At 41.5% G+C, this 19,674-nt stretch overlaps 1 protein-coding gene across 1 annotated transcript; it reads right to left on the bottom strand.

The window, feature by feature from the left end:
• Positions 1–1,156: 1,156 nt before the first annotated feature.
• LOC122551774 (fibrinogen-like protein 1-like protein) lies at positions 1,157–7,465 on the bottom strand. Its single transcript, XM_043694232.2, has 2 exons — positions 7,234–7,465; positions 1,157–1,970 (listed from the first exon to the last, which is right to left on the bottom strand). Exons 1-2 carry the CDS (start codon positions 7,415–7,417, stop codon positions 1,285–1,287), a joined length of 870 nt encoding a protein of 289 aa, XP_043550167.2. The 5' UTR covers positions 7,418–7,465; the 3' UTR covers positions 1,157–1,284.
• Positions 7,466–19,674: the final 12,209 nt, after the last annotated feature.

The raw sequence follows: 19,674 nt of genomic DNA, 5'->3' as shown, positions 1-19,674 counted from the left end.
GAAACCAATTCCAGAAGACTGAAGTGGCAAAAGGGAGGATCAAGCAGGCTGGAGTTTGCCCTATAACTCGGAGGGTCAGGAACTGGATAGAGGTCATAACCCAGAGGGTTTGGAAGCAGGAAGGGGCTGCAGCAATGAGGAGGCGGTGTTTGGGAAGGTTTGCTGGACAGAAGATGATACTATAAGCAGCAAATTACATTTTTCTTTAATATTTTAAAACTTTTTTTAAAATATTTCACTTGATAATGTAAAATACTTCTGTCTGGAGGGTGTCCTGTTTCTATTATTCCTAATGGGGAAGGACCTACAGAACTATAATTGCCATAGTCCCAAAGGCTGCTGTCTTGTTTGAGAGAGAGAGAGATGACTGGTGGTGAGTTTAACCTGAGAATTACCATACATCAGGTGGTGGAGGTGGGGGGTAAGTTGAGAAGACAAGACCTTCACCGTTCTGAGACGTGAACCTGTGTTGCTGGCATTACTGTGCTTCACATACCAGCTGTCCAGTCAATTGAGCTAACCACCTCCCATCCACAGTTTTAATATTTCACTGAAAAGTTGTGATTGTCAAGGAACTTTAAGTGAGGATTTACAGTATAGGTGCTAAGAAAATTCCCCAGTGTCGTCAACACTGATTTAGAGTGACTGCAATGCGAATGGAGGCATGCATAGAACCTGGTAGGGTGAGAGGAAGCCAATGTTAGCCAACTGCTGTTTGTCCTGGAAGGAGCATTCTTGCTGTGCCGAACTCTGCAAAGTGTTATAAAAAGTGAGCTTGCATTTGCATTCATGGTCTCAGGATAAGACGTTAAGCAGCGTTACTCAGTAATTTGAACAAGTGTGGAAAGCAGTGGTACCAGATTCATCACTTGGTGCTATCTATAGAACCTTTATATTTTCCATTATCTTGTTGGTTAAATTGGAAAATCAGTTTTCTTTTATTTTATTTGACAATCGCTAGCAGATTTGCTGCGACGTTGCTAGGCCATTGGGTAATTTTATTCCTTTCCATAGTGAGGAAAAGGTAGTCATCAGTTTTCCCCCAATGAAGAAAATTAAAAATGGACCGGTTAGCGTGAATCTATAAAGAGTAAGATACCAACACAGCATGTTTTGCTTTGCTTGCTAAAATAATGTCCAGGAACCAAAACATACGTGGGTGCTTTAATGAATTTTATTTTTCAACTACACCAAAAGTTCCTACACTAACAATCTGGATTATATTGTTCCAGTAACTGATTTCAGAAAGAATCATTTGCATTTTGTAATAAAACAATATCGAATCTACTGTGTCATTTCTTCAGAGCGGCAATACATACTGACAGGTTTGACCATGAGAACGACATGCCTGCAGTTTTGGCAGAAAGGTTTCCAGTGAATGTTCTCTTTTTGGGTCAACATGGCAAAGGGGCTATTTTTTGAGCAAGTATTAAACCACCACCCACCACCATACTTGGAAGCACAGTTAGCTGCATCACCATCAGTGTCATTATCCCTTGAGCTAAATGGCAAATTATCAACCATATTTTCAAAGGTTGCCAAAGCATCTCCAGCACCACCCCTGTATGCACCAAGTTGCATTCTATAGTGTGTGCTCTCATCACCCAACCGGAAAATATCATACTCAGCATAGCTCTGTTGAGTCCAACCATTTTTCTCCTCATCTATTACTACTCTTGCTTTGTACCATTTCTGGCTGGTTAGGTAGTACATATACTGATTGCCAATGTAGTGGTCACCCTGAATATTGCCGAACCCATACTTGTACGCAGTCCATGTTTCATTCCATGTCATCTCGCTCTGTCTGGTGTTCCGATGCAGCACCGTCCATCCACCACTGCAGTCATAACTCATGTTACAGTTGATCACAATGGGTGGTGTTTGGTCTAGTGGTTCTGGCTGGATCACGTAGAGGCCATCTTCAGTGAATCCTCGTTGAAGAAGCTCATTGCAATCTCTTGAGTATTTTGCTATGACAATAAGCATTTAATTTATTTTGCAGTGTTTTTTCATGTCCACACTTGTATGAATAATTATATCTTGTGTCTTAAATTTATTTGATAGTTATTTAAGAAGATTGCACTACATTATGAATAAATATGCAATCCAATGTAAGAAATATAATTTCTAAATGTCTATTTCTATCAAGCATGCTATTTATAGAACTATTGTATTATCTATTGTACAGTGTTTTAGTTTGGAAGAATTTGTTGTTTTTCATTTCATTCAGTAGTTACTCACAAATTTTGTTCACGATAAATTAGATTTGATTGATTACATAAGGACAGAAGCATTATACCAGTAATGAAGCACAATGGTTACTTTGCTATCAAGATGGAACTCTGTATGGTATAAACTGACCAATCCTGTTAAGGCCTGAAGACCTTGACACAAGACCCAGACATTAGCTGGGGCCAGCTAGATTTGATCAATTTGGCTCATTTGAGATTATGCCCCTCTTCTAAGATATGGGTCTAAGCTCCAAGCCATCAGCTAGGCTGAATGATTAATATTGATTGGAGTACTGCTCCTTTTTTGAAGCAGCGGAATCAAAGGTGAATTTCAACTAAGAAAACACTTAACAATCCGTTGGTACCATTCCCACTGTTATCGCTCAATCAACAAAACTAGTAATTTGTCTTAAACAGAAACAGAATTTACTGGAGAAACTCAGCAGGTCAGGCAGCATCTATGAAGAGAAAGTAGAGTTAACGTTTTGGTGACCCTTCTTCAGAAATTACTACTGTCTTTTGAGCAATTATTTGATATTGCTGATTGTGGGGTCTTGATGTGCACCAATAAACTTGCATTTTACCTACAAAACCAGGAGACCATACCTCGACTGTAACTTAATAAACGTGAAATACCTTGGGTCGGGATGGATATAGAAATGATAAGAGTCTAGGGCACATCCAATTAGATCAATCAACCACTAACTACTGAGGATGATTTGTTTGTTGATCTCTTGTTGCTTATAGTCCTTCAGCTTCTCCTTTTTGCCTTGACATATTTTTCACTATGAGACTGAAATGTGTAATATATAAAATGTCACTACATACATGGAAACATCTTCATGTCTAACCTTAGTATCCTATGCCCACCATTTGAGGGAGACAATGACTTTCTAATCAGAGACCCAGGCTAATACCATAGTAGATAGTGGAACTTGAACTCAATTAATCCATCTGGAATTGAAAGCTCATCTCAGTAATGATAACTGTGAAACTCTGAACAAGTCTCATGTAAAAAATCTCTGTTTCACTAAAATCCTTTACGGAGGGAAATTTACCATTGTTACCTGGTCTGGCTTATATATTATTCCAGATCCCCAGCAAATGGTTACTTCTTAACTGTCCTCTGGAATGGGCTATGAAGCCACTCAATTCAAGGGCAATAAGGAATGGGCAACAAACGTTTGCCTTGTCAGCGATTCCCCTGTCCCGCAAACAAAAAAAAGTGAAAAATACATGCACTATGCCCTTAAGTTCTTGCGTGTGTAATAGTTGAGGACTAGAAGAAATTTCGCAAGACCACAAGAAATGAAAGATATAGAATGTAGGGAAATAGATGGTGACATCTTGAAAAATGTGCACATTACAGAGGAGGAAGTCCTGGATGTCTTGAAATGCATAGAAGTGGATAAATCTCCAGGACCTGATCAGGTGTACCCTAGAACACTGGGAAGGTAGGGAAGTAATTGCTGGGCCTCTTGCTGAGATAGTCATATCGTCAATAGTCACGGGTGAGGTGCCAGAAGACTGGGGATTGGCAACATGGTGCCAATGTTTAAGAAAGGTGGTAAGGACAAACCAGGGAACTATAGACCGGTGAGCCTGACATCAGTGGTGGACAAGTTGTTGGAGGGAATCCTGAGAGACAGGATGTACATGTATTTGGAAAGGCAAGAACTGATTGGGGATTGTCAACATGGCTTTGTGCATGGGAAATCATGTCTCACAAACTTGGTTGAGTTTTTTGAAGAAGTAACAAAGAGGATTGATGAGGACAGAGTGGTGAACGTGATCTATATGGATTTCAGTAAGGCGTTCGACAAGGTTCCCCATGGAGACTGATTAACAAGGTTAGATCTCATGGCCACTTTTGGAATATTGCATACAATTCTGTTTTCCTTCCTATTAGAAGGATGTTGTGAAACTTGAAAGGGTTCAGAAAAGCTTTACAAGAATCTTGCCAGGGTTGGAGGTTTGAGCTATAGGGAGAGGTTGAATAGGCTAGGGCTATTTTCCCTGGAGTGTCAGAGGCTGAGGGGTGACCTTATAGAGGTTTATAAAATCATGAGTGGCATGGATAGGGTAAATCAACAAGGTCTTTTCCCTGGGGTGGAGGAGTCCAGAACTAGAGGGCATAGGTTTAGGGTGAGAGGGGAAAGATATACAAGAGACCTAAGGGGCAACCTTTTCATGCAGAAGGTGGTGCATGTGTGGAATGGGCTGCCAGAAGAAGTGATGGAGGTACAACTGCAACATTTAAAAGGCATCTGGATGGATATATGAATAGGAAGGGTTTGGAGGGAAGTGGATCAGGTGCTTGCAGGTGGGATTAGAGTGGGTTGTGATATCTTGTCAGCATCGATGAGTTGGTCCGAAGGGTCTGTTTCCATGTTGTATATCTCTATGACTCTAAATAGAAGCAGTAATCCAATCATCACTTTGAGCCTGATCTGCTCTGGCATTGGACAAACTTTGATTAACCTGATTGTGGACACAATTGCTCTTTCCTGGACATCCCCTCCTAAAAAAAACCATTAACCCTGCTGTCAATCAAAGATCTATCTAAACCAGGCTTGGGTACAATATCCCAGTCTTCACTGTCCTGTGGGGAAAATAATTCCACAAACTGATACTGAGAGTAAAAATGTTCTCCGCATCTCTGACCTAATGGGAGACTCCTATTTTTCAAACTGTCAGTTCCCACCCTATCAAGTCCCCTCATGATTTTACATGTTTCACTAAGATCACTTCTGATTCTTTTAAACTCTGATGTGTAGGCCCAACTTGCTTAAATTTTACAGAATCATACAGTACGGGAAAGGCCCTTTGGCCCAACTCATCCGTGTACTAGGTTTCCTAAACAGAACTAGTCCCATTTTCAAATTTTGGCCCATGTCCCTCTAAACCTTTCCTATTCATAGACATTTCCAAATGTCTACTAAATGTTGCAATTGCACTCACGTGTAGCCTATACATCCCAGTAATTAGTCATGACATCTTTCTGAACAATTTCTAATGTTTTTACATCTTTTCTTAAGTGAGGATACAAAAATTGCACACATTGTTCCAGATGCAGTTTAAGGAAGGCTCTGTGTAGCTGTTGTAGAAGTTCTGTACTTAACTTCTCGGTTTCCATTGCACCATTCCATTTGTCTTCCTGAGCATATGCTGAACCAGCACAGTAAGTTGTGATTCATTTTGCCTTAATTTACTTTGTTTATACTTTCTTTGTACAAAGTATGTCAACAAGATTACTGTACATTTAAGTGTTGAAAAATGTGATGCTGGAAAAACAACGTCTCAGGCATAAGCCCTTCTTCAGGATTCCTGAAGAAGGGCTTATGCCCGAAACATCGATTCTCCTGCTCCTCAGATGCTGCCTGGCCTGCTGTGTTTCTCCAGTGTCACATTTTTCAACTCTGGTCTCCAGCATCTGCAGTCCGCACTTTCTCCCTGTGCATTTAAGTGTGACAACTTCATGCAAAAATTGACAAAAGGACTCCCTACCCTGGCAAAAGTGAGGACTGCAGATGCTGGAAATCCTGATGAAGGGCTTTTGCCTGAAATGTCGATTTTCCTGCTCCTCGGATGCCTGCCTGATCTGTTGTTCTTTTCCAGCACCACTCTAATCTAAACTCCCTACCCTGCCTATCCAATCTCTCTCTCTCAATTTCTCTGTTTAATAATCTCAAAATCGATATGTTTACTCCAAAAAAATTTTAACATTTATATTTGGAAAGAAAAAGTCATTTCAAAAATGATTCTGTGGACAGGGCAAACCAAAATTCTTCCTGATGGTTTGATTTGAAATCCCGATGCTCACCAGGTAGTTGACCAAATCCTAACTTGAGTTATTGGTCAGTACCACTAGTGCATTATACTGGTATCTTCTGAACAACTTTTCATGCATTCACATTGGCATTCAAATCATATAATTAAATATCTTTTTAAAATAAAAGTTAAAAGAAAATACTGTTTGTTCTCAATTGTGATATCTCCTTAAAAACCAATACACTTATATGATACTTTCCTTGAAGAAGCTGGCATTGTCAAAACAGTTGCAACAGAGATGGAGGAACTGGGAGAATGGAATAGAATTTTTACAGAAAGCCGGGTGTGAGGATGTATAGTCCAGGTAACTGTGCGAGTCATTGGGTTTGAAGTGGATATTGATGACCAGCCTATCCCCAGCAATGGAAGCAGTTATCGAGGAAGGGAGGAGTCCGAAATGTACCAGGTGAAGGTGAGAGTAGATTAGAAGCAAAATAAATGAACTTTCCAGTTCTGGGTGAGAGAGTGATGAAGTGCCCCTGATGTCATTAATGTACTGGAGAGAGTTGTGATTGGGAGCAGGAGTAGGACTTGAACAAGAAATGTTCCAGATACTGCACAAAGAGACTGGCCATACTGGGGCTTGTGAGGGTACCCGTGGCCACACTCTTGACCTGAAGAAAGTGAGACGAGTGAAAAGAGAAATTTAAAGTAAGGATGAAGTCACCAAGGGTGGCACAGTGGCTTAATGGTTAGCATTGCTGCCTCACAGCCTCAGGGACCTAGGTTCAATTCCAGTCTCGGGCACCTGTCTATGTGGAGTTTGCACATTCTCCCCATGTCTGCGTGGGTTTCCTCTGGGTGCTCTGATTTCCTCCCAGAGGGTTGATGTGGACTTCCTGGGCTGAAGGGCCTGTTTCCACACTGTAAGGATTCTACAATGATTAACATAAATGCTTGAGCAACATTTGAACTACAAAGACTATAAAGAGATTTCAAGATGGGAAGCGTATCCTGATAAATGCATGGTAAGCATTAATCAGTTCCTTCCTGATCTGATCAAGGCAGAGCATAGAAAGCTGCACCATAAAGGCCAGAGGAATGCTTGAATACAATGTCAAGGGCTTATTGAGCCCATTTTTAAAAATCAAAGTGTAAAAGTAAAGATTGAGGAAAAATCTATTATAATCACACCAAAGTTTTCAGAAGAAATATTATTAAAACAGCTCACCTTTTTTCAGAAGCAGATCTCTCAAATTTATGATGCTTCTCACTTGGTTTGTATGTACCATCTCAGCATTAGCTACTTTAAGTTTCAGGTCTTTGTAGATCAGTGTGCTTGCAGCATCCAAAGTAAAACTTTGAGCACACAGCAGAATACCAGTGAACGTTATGAACTGGGTGTTGAAATTCATGATGGAAAACCTGCAAGAGGATGAACCACAAGAGTTAGTCTTATGAGTTTAACTTCCAAACTTGCAACAAATTTCTTCACATTTACTGAGACCTTTGCTGGGAGAAGGTTAGACAGGAAATAAATTATAGGGTTCACTGTTTGCTTTTATACTGGTGATCTGGATGCAAATAGCCATGAACCATTAAAAATTAACTATAATTTTATAGATAGCGAAGTTTACATTGAGCATGAACGGAACATGTGGTAAACATCTTAACAGCTGGAACATGTAGGGATTATCCAATTTCATCTTGTCTTTTATTGATAGACAAATACACATTCCAGGCAAGCTACTAAACCACTACTATCTAAAAATGAATAAATATGTTTGCTAAAGCAAAATTAAATGTATCATAGGTGTGATAATTTTAGTTTTTAATTAAATCATTTTCTCCAATAAAGTTCCCACCAATGAACCTTGATATTTCATAATTCAAAAAGGTACTTTTTCATGTGATCCATCCTTGCATGATTACACTAAACTTGAGCTAACAATTAACACTTACAGTCAGTGCTCTAGTATTGCACTGTAATGCTCATAATCATACCACAATTTGGTGGAGGCTCAGGGATTAAGTGAAGGTCATATGAATCTTCAAACTCCTCAAAAAACCACGCAACAAATTTGTCAAGTGCCTTGTGGGGTGTGGGTAATTTGGTGGAGATGAATTGATCTCTTGCTATTGGGCACTCTCCTGATCAAGTGACACAGCATCGGAAAGGAGTTGTCTCCAACTTCCCTCTCCCCCCAACCCCTTTCCTGTCCTCACACATACTGGTCTGTTTTCTTTCTGTGATCCTCAGCCTCTGCAGCAGTTCAGAGAACGTTCACTGAGATGATCCCCAGGTATGGAGGGATTGTCTTATGAGCAAAAGCTAAACAGGTTGAGACTCTACCCAATGGAATTTAGGAGAATGAGAGGTGCTCTCTCTGAACCATTTGAGTTTTTAAGGGTCTTGACAGGTTAAGTGCTGAGGGGATGTTTCCCAACATGGGAGAGTCTTGAAGCAGAGGGCATAATCTCAGTATAAAAGGGTGCCCATTTACGACTAAGATGAGGAGAAATTTCTTCACACACAGGGTTGTGAGTCTCTGGAACTTCTTACCACAGAGAGCTGTGGGGCCTGAGTCCTTGTGTACGTTTAAGGCTGAGATAGATAGATTATTGTTTAATCGAGGAATCAAGCATTGTGGGGAAAGAACAGGAAAGTAGACATGAGGAACATCAGAGCTGAAAATGTGTTGCTGGAAAAGCGCAGCAGGTCAGGCAGCATCCAAGGAACAGGAGAATTGACGTTTCGAGCATGAGCCCTTCTTCAGGAATCATGCCCTCCTGAAGAAGGGCTCATGCCCGAAACGTCGATTCTCCTGCTCCTCGGATGCTGCCTGACCTACTGTGCTTTTCCAGCAACACATTTTCAGCTTTGATCTCCAGCATCTGTAGTCCTCACTTTCTCCATGAGGAACATCAGATCATCCTCCGTTTCTGGACCCAAAAAAAACATTTCCAGGACAGTTTTAACTGCAAATACACATGGTTAAAGTAAAATAAGATAAGTAAATGACCTAAATATCAAGTAATAATAATAAAAACAAGAAATAAATGTACTAACGTGAAAATGACTTCATTTACCTTAGTGAGGAGTGCTAATGATGCATGTGGAAGCTGGAGAGGAGAAAGGAGGGAGAGGGTTTACTGCTTGGAAGGTGAATCACCTTCCATAATAACATCAGGTAACTGTGCTTCTGCTCTTTGCTCTCTTTGTCTCTTCACTCTCGTAACACTAAGACCACTAGTAGAGGGCTGGGGCTGACTGGACTGGCTTTCTTTAGAGAACCACCTTTCCAAAATTGTCTGGTGTTGGCGACTTTTCTGAATTTTTCTGAAGTGGTCAATCACATTATCATTGAACATGTTTATGCTCCTGTTGACAACTGCCTTGTTAGGACGCCTCTTTTCAACAATGGCCTGTGTTATAGACCACAGGAAGCACAGTTCCTTAATTTCAGCATTGGAAATGCTCCCACTAGCTCCCTCTTCCTCCTCTGAAGAAATTTCCTCTGCCACTTCTTCTTGCTGTGTCTTATGGAGGTGCTGAAGTTCTTCTGTGGTGAGTTCATTCTTGTGATCCTCCACTAACTCCTCCACATCCTCTTCACTCACCTCCAAGCCCATAGACTTGCCCAGAGACACAATAACAGGCACAACAGGTGGTTCTTCGAAGCCTTCAAAGTCTCTCCCTGCAACACATTCAGGCCAGAGTTTCTGCCAGACAGAGTTCATTGTCCTCAGAGACACTTCCCTCCATGCTTTGTCTATGATTCTTAAGCAATGGAGGATATTATAATGATCTTTCCAAAACTCTCTGAGGGTCAGTTTGGTCTCGTTTGTCACCTCAAAGCATCTCTGGAACATAGCCTTGGTGTACAGTTTTTTGAAATTTGAGATAATTTGCTGGTCCATGGGCTGGATGAGAGGAGTGGTGTTGGGGGGCAAGAACTTCACCTTGATGAAGCTATATTCGCCCACCAAATCTTCTTCCAAGCTAGAGGATGAGCAGGAGCATTGTCCACCATAAGAAGAGCCTTCAGGGATAGATTTTTTTCCTCAAGATAAGCCTTCACAGAAGGGGCAAACTCCTCATGAATCCACTCAGTGAAGAACTGCCTGCTAACCCATGCTTTCATGTTTGCCCTCCACATGACATTAAGCTTGCTCTTCATAACATTGTTCTTTTTGAACACACGTGGATTCTCTGAGTGGTACATGGCTTTATCCTGCAGTCTCCACTAGCATTACCACACAGCAAGAGAGTAAGCCTGTCTTTCATTGGCTTATGGCCTGGTAAAGACTTCTCTTCCTTAGTTATATAGGTCCTCCTTGGCATCTTTTTCCAGAAGATCACATCACAATTGAACACCTGTTGTGCCACACACCTCTTGGTGTTCACAAACTCACTAAATTTCTTCACAAAATTTGCCGCTGCATCCACATTCGAACTAGCAGCCTCTCCGTGCATAACAACACTGTGGATCCCAGTTCTTTTCTTAAAGTTTTCAAACCACCCCCTACTAGCCTTAAACTTATCATTATCAGCACTACTTCCAGGCACGTCTTTTTAAGGTCAGTGTACAGGAGCCTGGCTTTCTCCCAAATTATGCCCTCGGAGATGGGATCACCAACCAACTGTTTTTCGTTTATCCAAACTAAGATGAGTTTTTCCACCTCCTCTATAAAATTCGATCTCTTAGAGGTCAGAGTTGTAACACCTTTTGCCACATTAGATACTTTTATCATTCCTTTATTTTTCAGAATCATACACACCGTCGATTTCGGCATCTCAAACATGGCAGCGAGATCAGACACACATGTACCATCCTCACGCTTAGCGATAAGTTCTTTCTTCAACTAAATTGTCGTTCTCACGGACTTCCTCTTACTCTTATTTTTTCCATGCTCTTCTTGGGTGCCATGGTGAATGCACAAGGGTGATAATTAAAAAAACCCAGCACAAATCAAGGTGAAAACACAAGAAAACTAGTGATGAACACATGAGAGATGCTCTCACGACTACTTCCGGGGACGAACTGATCAAACAATGTGCGACCTGAATGGTACGTGGTGTTCGGATTCTGAAAATGTGTTCGGATTTTAGGGCAAAATTTTCTCGAAATAATTGTTCGGATGCTGACTTGTTCGAACAATAGGGCATTCGGATTCCGGGGTCACCACTGTATGTCCTTCCTGAGGTGTGGGGCCCAAAACTGAACACAGTAGTCTAAATAGGGCCTAACCAGAGCTTTATAAAGTCTCAGAAGCACATCACTCTTTTTATATTCCAACCCTCTTGAGATAAATAACAACATTACATTTGCTTTCTTAATCACAGACTCAACCTGCAAGTCAACCTTTAGAGAATCCTGGACTAGCATTCCCAGATCCCTTTGTACCAGATCCCTATTTTCTCACCATTTAGAAAATAGTCCATGCCTGTATTCTTTTTTCCAAAGTGCAAGACCTCACATTTGCTCACATTGAATTTCATCAGCCATTTCCTGGACCACTCTCTTAAACTGTCTAAATCTTTCTGCAGCCTCCCCACCTCCTCCGTACTACTTGCCTGCCTGCCTAACTTCATATCATTGACAAACTTTGCCAGAATGCCCCAAGTCCCTTCGTCCAGATCATTAATATATAAAGTGAACAGCTGCAGTCCCAACACTGAACCCTGCGGGACACCATTTGTCACCAGCTGCCATTCCAGAAAAGAACCTTTCATCCAACTCTCTGCCTTCTGTCAGACAGCCAATCCTCAATCACCTCGATCACCATAGACACTCATCTACTCAGTAGCCTCCCATGAGGTACCTTATCAAAGGCCTTCTGGAAGTCTAGATAGATAACATCCACTGGGTTTCCCTGGTCTAATCTGCTTGTTAGCTCTTCAAAGAATTCTAATAGGTTTGTTAGGCATGACTCCCCTTACTAAATCCATGCTGATTTGTTCTAATCCGACCCTGCACTTCCAAGAATTTAGAAATCTCATCCTTAATGATGGATTGTAGAATTTTAATCACAACCAAGGTTAGGCTAATCGGCCTATAATTTTACATCTTTTGTCTTGATACTTTCTTGAACAAGGGGGTAACAACAGCAATTTTCCAATCATCTGGAACTTTCCCTGACTCCAGTGATCTTTGAAAGATCACAACCAACGCCTCCACTATTTCCTCAGCCACCTCCCTCAGAATTGTAGGATGTCATCCATCAGGGCCATGAGATTTATCAATTTTTAGACCTTTTAGCTTTACTAGCACTTTCTCTTTTGTAATGGCTACCATAGTCAACTCTGCCCCCTGACTCTCCTTAATTCTTGGGCTATGACTCATGACTTCCACTGTGAAGACTGACACAAAGTACTTATTAAGTTCTTCAGCTATTTCCTTATCTCCCAGCACCAGCCTTCCTGCATCAATTTGGAGTGGCCCAATCTCTACTTTTGCCTCTCATTTGTTTCTTATGTATTGAAAGAAACTTTTATTATCATTCCTAATATTACTGGCTAGTTTACCTTCATATTTGATCCTCTTCTTCCTTATTTCTCTCTTTGTTATCCTCTGTTTGTTTTTGTAGTCTTCCTAATCTTCTGATTTCCCAGTGCTCTTGGCCACTTTGTAGGCTCTCTCTTTTTCTTTGATACATTTGCTGACTTTCTTTGTCAGCCATGGCTATCTAATTGTTAAACACCCACCCCTCGCGCCCCCACTCCCCCACCATGCACCCACCCCCACCCCCTCCGCCCCCTCGGATACTCTTTTGTTTCTTTGAGATGAACCTCTGTACTGTGTCCTCAATTACAGCCAGAAACTCCTGCCATTGTTGCTCTACAATCTTCGCCACTAGGCTCTGCTTCCAGTCGATTTTCATCAGTTCCTCTCTCATGCCCCTGTAATTACTTTTATTTAATTGAAACACCATTACATCTGATTTTGCTTCTCAGGCTGAACTCTACCATATTATGATCTCTGCCTCCTAAGTGTTCCCTGACTTTAAGATTTTTATAAAGTCTGGCTCATTACATTGCACTAAGTCCAGAATAGCCTGCTCCCTTGTGGGCTCCATCACAAGTTGTTCCAAAAAGCCATCCTGTAAGTATTCCATGAATTCCCTTTCTTTGGATCCACCGGCAACATTATTCACCCAGTCTATTTGCATATTGAAGTCCCCCATGATCACAGTGACCTTACCTTTCTGACATGCCCTATGTTTCCTGGCCCATCTTGCGTCCCTGGTCCTGATCACTGCTGGGAGGTCTGCACATAACTCCCATTATGGGTTTTTTTGCCTTTGTGGTTCCCCAACTCCACCCACACAGACTCCATATCATCTGACCCCATGTCATTCAGTGCCATAGATTTAATTTAATTCTTAATGCAATTCTCTTGACTGCAGTTTGAAGTGAACCAAAAACTTTTCAATGAAACAAAGATATCACAGATCTTAAATGATTTAACTGCTTTGCAGTTTAAGGCAAGAAGAAATATAGTGCATTGAATCTTCCCAGCAAAATTCTCAATCAACTTTGAGTTTGTAAGTACCTTAGACCCTAAATCTAAAAGTTTCAATGTATTTTATAAGGGCTAGTCTTGATTCTGAGAGTCGGACTATAAGACTATAAGCCATTCAGCCCATTAAGCCTGCTCTGCCATTCAGTCATGGCTAACTTTCTCAAACCCCTTCTCCTGCTTTCTCCCCATAACCCTTTATTCCCTTGACAATCAAGAACCTATCTATCTCAGTTTTAAATGTACTCAATGACCTGACCTCCACAGCCGTCTGTGGCAATGAATTCCATAGATTCACCACTCTCTAGGTGAAGAAGTTTCACCCTATCTCTGTACTAACAGTTCTTCCCTTTACTCTAAGGCTGTGCCCTGAGGTCCTAGTCTCTCCTGCCAACGAAAACATCTTCCCAACATCCAGTCTGTCCAGGCTATTCAGTATTCTGTCAGTTATAGCCATTAAGTTACTGAAATGGCAAAGTATGATCAAGGAGTTTAATCTTGAGGAGGCTTTTGATAATGGAGTAAGGTGTAGTAACATAAAGGGATTGATGATGTAGGCTCCAGGCATCTGAAGGTTGAAGGTTGTATTGATATGGAGGTGAGATGCAAAAGAGGCTACAGTTAGAAAAGTGAACCCTGGCATGTCAGACTTGGACAGGGAAGAGGAGTTGTGGTGAGAAGAGAAGAGGACTGGAGGGTTGTATAATAAAAAAATAGGGACTTTTACGTTAATGCATTTGTTGTCAGACAATCTAATAACACAGTCTTACTGGTAGAATTAAACTTGCTGCCAGAGAAGTAGTGCCATCTGGCAGTGGAATTCTCATTCAAAGGCACAGTACCTGATCCTGAGCACTGCCTTTGCTGCAGACTGCACTCTCCCTCAGCCCCACCAACCCTCACTCACCTCTGACCTGGGCTCTTCACAGATTCTGCCTACTTGCTCAGCTGCCGGTCTCTGGTTGTCCAGCCACTCCTGGGACACTTCTGGCCTCCACATCCTTGATTCAGGGAACGATGCATTATGATCCAATTAAGTACCTGATGGGTCTCTCACTGCTTTCCATCCAATGGGCAAGATCCTCATCAAATCATAATTTGGGGTGGCATGGTGGCTCAGTGGTTAGCACTGCTGCTTCACAGCACCAGGGTCCCAGGTTTGATTCCAGCCTTGGGTGACTGTCCGTGTGGAGTTTGAACATTCTCCCCGTGTCTGCGTGGGTTTCCTCTGGGTGCTCTGGTTTCCTTCCACAGTCCGAAGATGTGCAGGTTAGATGAATTGGCCATGCAAAATTGCCCATAGAGTTGGTGCTTTGGTTAGAGTGAAATGAGTCTAGGTGGATTACTCTTCGGATGGTCGGTGTGGACTGGTTGGGCTGAAGGGCCTGTTTCCACACTGGATTTTAATTTAATGAGAGGGTTATGATAATTATTACAATATTGTAATATTTTAAAACAGTGAAACAAAAGGAAGGCTTACATTTACATTGTGTCTACAAAAGCACTGTCTTTCAGAAATATAATCAGTTGTAGGGAAAAGAACTAAAGATAAACAGATATATTCACTATTACTAGCATTTATTATTTCAATTCTCATTGCACTGTAACATAGTTCAAATATATGAACTCTTGCAGACATCTTGAATTGTAAAGGTGTGTCTTGTACATTTTAAGATTACACATTAAAATTATAAAAATTAAATATAAAAACTAAAGGATAGCATCATAAATGATTATAGTGACTAAGTAGTCATAATGATATCATGCTACATATGTTGTGTGTGAGAATTTCGAATAAATCATTTATCTTTAATACGACTCATGCAATCCTCATTTATAATCTACCGAGCAGTATAACTAAACATTTGGTCAATGCTGCATCTTAAGAATTAATGATTGTCCTCGATTATGATCTTTTGTGCCAGCAAATATTTGTACATTTTAGCTGTGTTACGTGTCATTGATTGTTTATCATTAACAGTCCATCAGTAGAGTCAACACTTGCATAACAAATAGGTTGCCTTTATGACACACGTCCTAGTTTCACTAATCCTGAAAGCAACTAATTGAATGAAAACATGGTTTGCAGTGATATGCAAATAAATACTTGGCTAGAGGACTTATTCCGCAAGAATGGAAACATCATGACCTCAAAGTTTCACATGATCAATGTTGCGAGTTTTGTGCTCAAGAACTGGATTTGTGCTGGATCATTCAAGTAGTCATTGACCAGCCACTGAACAAATCCTGTGTATTTCGAAGAAAAGCAAATAGAAAGGCAGCTTGTGTTAGAAGCATACACAATTTCATGGAGGAAATGCTCCTAAATGAGATTCAGTTGCAGAAAGGAAGCAATTGTTTCAAGTCCAAGATAAAGACTCTTGCTGTATGATGGGGAGGTGGTGACATCTCTAGTATATAATGCAACATCTCCCATCCCTAATGATGCAAGAAGTTCAATGATCTGACACAGGCTGCTCTCTTTTATTTTCCTGTGAGCTCTGGACGCTCTTCACTCTTTAGTTTAAATACCTGCCCTAATAACCATTAACACTGCACTGTTGGTTGGGTGGGCATCATCTCAGAATAACAGAGTTTCCAAAACAATTGCTCAGAGCTCTATTTTAATGCCCATTCTTTCACCTTAGCAGGGTGCGACCACCTGGGCATGCCATCTGGGAAGCATCAGTCAATTGTTTATATAATGCACTTGTTTTGATGCAGACCAACTTAATAAAATACTAATGAGAAGGAGAAGGCTGAAAAATCGTTCCTGATGAGCAGTTCATCTCTTATAAGGAGAACTCAAGGAGTTGCTGTGGAGAATTTTAGAATTTTATTGTCTTGGATGCCAGTAATGACAGGACAGTGCAGATACCTGTACACAGACACAGACATAGACAACATGGCACCTTTATGAAATAGCCACAACATTCCATATATTTAGAGTCATAGAGTCAAAGACATGTACAGCATGGAAACAAACTCTTCGGTCCAATTCGTCCATGCCGACCAGACATCCCAACCCAATCTAGTCCCACCTGCCAGCACCGGCCCATATCCCTCCAAACCCTTCCCATTCATATACCCATCCGGATGCCTTCTAAATGCTACAATTGAACCAGCCTTCACCATTTCCTCTGGCAGCTCATTCCACACATGCACCACTCTCTGCATGAAAAAGTTGCCCCTTAGGTCTCTTTTATATCTTTTCCCTCTCACCCTAAACCTTTGCCCTCTAGTTCTGGACTCCCCCACCCCAGGGAAAAGACCTTGTTGATTTACCCTATCCATGTTCCTCATAATTTTATAAACCTCTATAAAGTCACCCCTCGGTTTCCAATGCTCCAGGGAAAACAGCCCCAGCTTTTTTAGCCTCTCCCTATAGCTCAAATCCTCCAACCCTGGCAACATCCTTGTAAATCTTTTCTGAATCCTTGCAAGTTTCACAACATCCTTCCAATAGGAAGGAGACCAGAATTGCATGCAATATTCCAAAGGTAACCTAACCAATGTCCTGTACAGCCACAACATGACCTCCCAACTCCTATACTCAATACTCTGACCAACAAAAGAAAGCATACTAAACGCCTTCTTCACTATCCTATCTACCTGAGACTCCACTTTCATGGAACTATGAACCTGCACTCCAAGGTCTCTTTGTTCAGCAACACTCCCCAGGACCTTACCATTAAGTGTATAAGTCCTGCTAAGATTTGCTTTCTCAAAATGCAGCACTCGCATTTAACTGAATTAAAGTCCATCTGCCACTTCTCAGCCCATTGGCCCATCTGGTCCAGATCCTGTAGTAATTTGAGGTAACTTCCTTCGCTGTCCACTACACCTCCAATTTTGGTGTCATCTGCAAACTTACTAACTATACCTTTTAAGCACAATCCAAATTATTGATATAAATGATGAAAAGAAATGGACCCAGCACCGATCCTTGTGGCACTTCACTGGTCACAGGCCTCAAGTCTGAAAAACAACCCTTCACCACCACCCTCTGTCTTCTACCTATGAGCCAGTTCTGTATACAAACGGCGAGCTCTCCTGAATTCCATGAGATCTAACCTTGCTAATCAGTCTCCCATGGGCAACCTAGTCGAATGCCTTACTGAAGTCCATATAGATCACATTTACTGCTCTGCCCTCATCAATTCTCTTTGTTACTTTTTCAAAAAACTCAATCAAGTTCATGAGACATAATTTCCCATGCACAAAGCCATGCTGACTATCCCTAATCAGTTCTTGCCTTTCCAAATACACGTACATCCTGTCCCTCAGGATTCCTTCCAACAACTTGCCCACCACCGACGTCAAGCTCACTGGTCTATAGTTCCCTGGCTTGTCCTTACCACCCTTCTTAAACACTGGCCCACGTTAGCCAACCTCCAATCTTCCGGCACCTCACTTGTGACTATCAATGATACAAATATCTCAGCAAGAGGCCCAGCAATCACTTCTCTAGCTTCCCACAGAGTTCTAGGGTACTAGTGATCAGGTCTTGGGGGTTTATCCAGTTTTTTGTGTTTCAAGACATTCAGCACTTCCTCCTCTGTAATATGGACATTTTTCAATATATCACCATCTATTTCCCTACATTCTATATCTTCCATGTCCTTTTCCACAGTAAATACTGATGAAAAATACTTGTTTAGTACCACCCCCACCTCCTGCGGCTCCACGCAAAGGCCACCTTGCTGATCTTGGAGGGAAAAAGTGAGGTCTGCAGACGCTGGAGATCAAAGCTGAAACTTTATTGCTGGAACAGCACAGCAGGTCAGGCAGCATCCAGGGAACAGGAGATTCGACGTTTCGGGCACATGCCCTTCTTCAGGAACCTTGGAGGGACCCTATTCTCTCTTTAGTTACACTTTTGTCCTTAATGTCTTTGTAAAAACCTGTTGGATTCTCCTTAGCTCTATTTACCAAAGCTACCTCATGTCCCCTTTTTGCCCTCCTGATTTCCCGCTTAATTTCCCTATTGCCTTTATACTCTTCTAAGGATTCACTTGATCTATCCTGTCTATGCCTGACATATACTTCCTTCTTTTTCTTAACCAAACCCTCAATTTCTTTAGTCATCCAGCATTCTCTGTGCCGACCAGCCTTTCCTTTCACCCTAGCAGGAATACATTGTCTCTGGACTCTTGTTAACTCATTTCTGAAGGCTTCCCATTTTCCAGCTGTCCCTTTACCTGCGAACATCTGCCCCCAATCAGCTTTTGAATGTTCTTGCCTAATACCGTCAAAATTAGCCTTTCTCCTAAGATATACAGCTTGGAAACAGACACTTTGGTCCAACTCATCCATGCCGATCAGATATCCTAAATTAATTGAGACACATTTGCCAGCATTTGGACCATATTCTCTAAATCCTCCCTATTCATATACCCATCCAGGTGCCTTTTAACTTCATCTGGCAGCTCATTCCATACACACACCATCCTCTGCTGAAAACATTGCCCCTTAGGTCCCTTTTAAATCTTTCCCCCCTCACCTTAAACCTATGCCCTCTAGTTTTGGACTCCCCTAAGCAGGGGAAAAGACCTTGTCTGTTTACCCAATTCATGCTCATTGTGATTTTATAAACCTTTATAATGTCACCCCTCAGCTTCTGATGCTCCAGGAAAATGAGCCCCAGTCTTTTCTCCCTGCCTCACCTCACCAGAGTTATTGGCAGCAAAACTATCACAGCAACTGAAGGGTGAAGAGTGGATCCACATAAGATGCAGAATGAGAGGCATTTCTGCATCAATTGTTTTGACCAATGATGGGGACACTCACTAGGCATCATTAGGTTCAGTATTTTTATATCCAAACTCTTTTAATTTTGTCACCTGTTTTCTTGCTCCTCTGAACCACCTCAAATAATTTCACATTAAATGTGAGAGAAATGTAATTGCATTGGTAAGAACATTTGCATGATGTTCTTAAGCATGATGGAATCGAAGGACTGGATGTGCACGTGGTCTTCCCACCCAGAGAAAGCTGCACATGGTTTCTGGGTCTGACAGACAGATCCTGTGGGTTCCAGAGTGGAAAGTGGGATCTTCACCTCCTCCACTGAAACTGAGTGGTCCTTCTTTAAGCATGACAGCAGTTGATACTTGTGACTCTGATGTTTATTATTTTTCATTGGAGAA

This window comes from Chiloscyllium plagiosum, unplaced genomic scaffold, assembly GCF_037043375.1.
Source record: "Chiloscyllium plagiosum isolate Xiang-an unplaced genomic scaffold, Cpla_swu_hap1 HiC_scaffold_7, whole genome shotgun sequence".
NCBI lineage: Eukaryota > Metazoa > Chordata > Chondrichthyes > Orectolobiformes > Hemiscylliidae > Chiloscyllium > Chiloscyllium plagiosum.
This window is presented reverse-complemented; position numbering and strand designations above follow the sequence as displayed.